This window comes from Nerophis lumbriciformis, linkage group LG08, assembly GCF_033978685.3.
Source record: "Nerophis lumbriciformis linkage group LG08, RoL_Nlum_v2.1, whole genome shotgun sequence".
Lineage (NCBI taxonomy): Eukaryota > Metazoa > Chordata > Actinopteri > Syngnathiformes > Syngnathidae > Nerophis > Nerophis lumbriciformis.
The window spans coordinates 19,157,501-19,159,879 of record NC_084555.2 but is presented as its reverse complement, the minus strand read 5'-3'; the positions used below and the strand labels follow the sequence as shown (position 1 = coordinate 19,159,879).

Sequence of the window (2,379 nt, the reverse complement as noted above, 5' to 3'; positions counted from 1 at the left end):
TTTAAAACCTAATTTACAAACCAAATGAAATTATCTATATTACCATTCATCCACAATGAAAAGTTAGGACAATATCAAGGTTTTTCCTGTGCGCGCGCAGGCCACAGGACGCACACGGCGACACGTGCATCTCTCGTGCTCCAATCACACCTGCAGCCCCCTTCCCCTTCAGCCCCCCCCCCCCCCACAGAGTCCTACTTGAAAATGAGCTCCAAACAGTCGGAGAGCTTCTGTCCGCCTGGTGCCAGAAGTTGAGCATCACCGTCACCATGCCGCGAGGATTCTTAGTGAAGAGGAACCGTAGAGGCTTGGCGTCATATCGACTGAGAAATAACCACAAACCTGAGACGTGCAATAAGGACGGACACCACCGCGAGGAGGTTGAAGTGACAACGCCGCAGAACGTCTGGTGTGTCCCGGGGACTGATGTCCTACTCCCGGTGTCCTGCGAGGCTTCCACGGAGGCGTGGAACCTCAACGCGGAGTCCGCTCTGGAGGCAGAGGCGGACCGGCGGCGCGCGCAATTACCGTACAACGACATGGACGTTCTCACTCCCGAGTGTGACTTCTCGTGCTTCTTTCCGCCTCCACCTCTACACGGCTCGCCTTTAATGGAAGCCTGTAGCCCGGTTAAGCCGGTCGGCGCGAGACTACCGGAGCAGCACGAGGGCGGACGAAGTCAGTCGTTATTTACCGACACACAGGGGAGCGAAATACCGTTTCCTGTTTCCATTGAGAGGCTTTTTGCTAGTAAAGACTCCGCCATGGCTACCGGAGAGAGACTGAACAGACACAACAAAACTTCGGCGGGAAACTCGTGTAAGAAATCCAAAACGAACCGGAAGCTTAACTTCGAGGACGAGGTCACGACTTCGCCCGTTTTAGGTCTGCGCATCAAGAAAGAAAGCCCGGAAGTGAGGAAGCAGCACCGGCACAAGTCCGCCGCTGCGAACGGAAGTCACCCGCTCGGAGAGTTCATCTGCCAGCTGTGTAAGGAGGAGTACACCGACCCGCTCTCCCTCGCGCAGCACCGGTGCTCGCGCATCGTGCGCGTGGAGTACCGCTGTCCCGAGTGCGACAAAGTCTTCAGTTGTCCGGCCAACTTGGCCTCGCACCGCCGCTGGCATAAACCGCGTCCGGTGAACAACCCGGCGGGAGAGAGGAGCGCGAAAGAGTTCAAGGTGGACGGGAAAGAGAACGAGCTGCTGTGTGTCGTGGACGGAAACAGCCTCGCGCAGCCGGATTCGTCGCCTCCTTTCAACCAGGGGGAGAGCCCACCGCCGGGGCTCCTTATGCTGAACGCCAACCCGTACGGGGCGTCGCTACCGCCCGCGCCTCCGCCGTTCGTCCAGGCGGTGGCGGAAGAAGAGGCGTACGACTGTCGCTACTGCGGCAAGAAGTTCCGACGGCAAGCTTACCTAAAGAAGCACGTGGCGGCCGCGCACGAGATGACCGCTCGCGCTCCCTCGCCGTACCAGCAGAGCCGCCAGGTGTGCGCGTGTCACCTGTGCGGCGCGCGCTTCCCGTCGGCCGACATCCGAGACAAGCACCGTGTATGGCACGCCATGACCGGCGAGCTGCTGGGAGGGGGACTCAGGGCGGATGTGTATGACGGAAGCCGGGAGCAGCAGATTCTCACGTGCAAATATTGTCCGTCCACGTTCCTGAGTTCGCCAGGGCTCACGAGGCACACCAGCAAGGCTCATCCCGGGGAAAACCTGCACGTCATGATGCACATGGCGGTGAGGAACTGACATGCTGCTGCTTACTGTACGTGCCATCTAATATGTTTCTAATGTTTTGTCCCTCCCCATCAAAACAACTCTCACTGCACTACAAACTACAATCACCTGTATTTTATTTCCTGTTTTGCAGTACGTATTGTCACTTTTACTAGTATTTTACTTTTTACTACTCTCTCAAAAAGAAACAGGCATGGTAAGCTATGGTGTACTGTCCAAGGTGCTGAAAATGCCTCCCAGCAGAGGAAAAGGGAAAAATACCGTAACTAAAAAAAAAAAGGGTACATTATCATTACCTGCTATACTTAAAATTATTTTGTTGCATTGGATATTTCCAACAACATACATTTTATATGCATTCTTATCTATTCATAAGTACTATGTATTGTTCTTAATAAACAAGGCACCTTGTTGTAAATTATTTGACATTCAGCTGTAAAATGTAGTTGGTTCTCAACCTGAAAACGGAATCACTTAACATTGTTTTCTATAAACATATATAACAATAATAATTAAATGCTTATATGCCTTTTTAAATAAATGTGCCAATTGACTTCAAGGGTATTTTCATACAAAAAGGGAACATTTCATGTTAACATCACAATTAAGAGTATTTAAAAAGTAGAAATAATGCATT

General features: G+C 51.9%; 1 protein-coding gene across 1 annotated transcript in view; it reads left to right on the top strand.

Annotated features, from left to right (window-relative positions):
- Positions 1–217: 217 nt before the first annotated feature.
- insm2 (insulinoma-associated 2) overlaps positions 218–2,379 on the top strand; it is a 2,263-nt gene continuing 101 nt past the window's right edge. The window contains exon 1 of the mRNA XM_061968414.1: positions 218–2,379. This exon is cut by the window's right edge and continues 101 nt beyond it. Within this exon, the coding sequence (XP_061824398.1) occupies positions 270–1,754 (1,485 nt within the window). The 5' untranslated portion in view covers positions 218–269 and the 3' untranslated portion in view covers positions 1,755–2,379.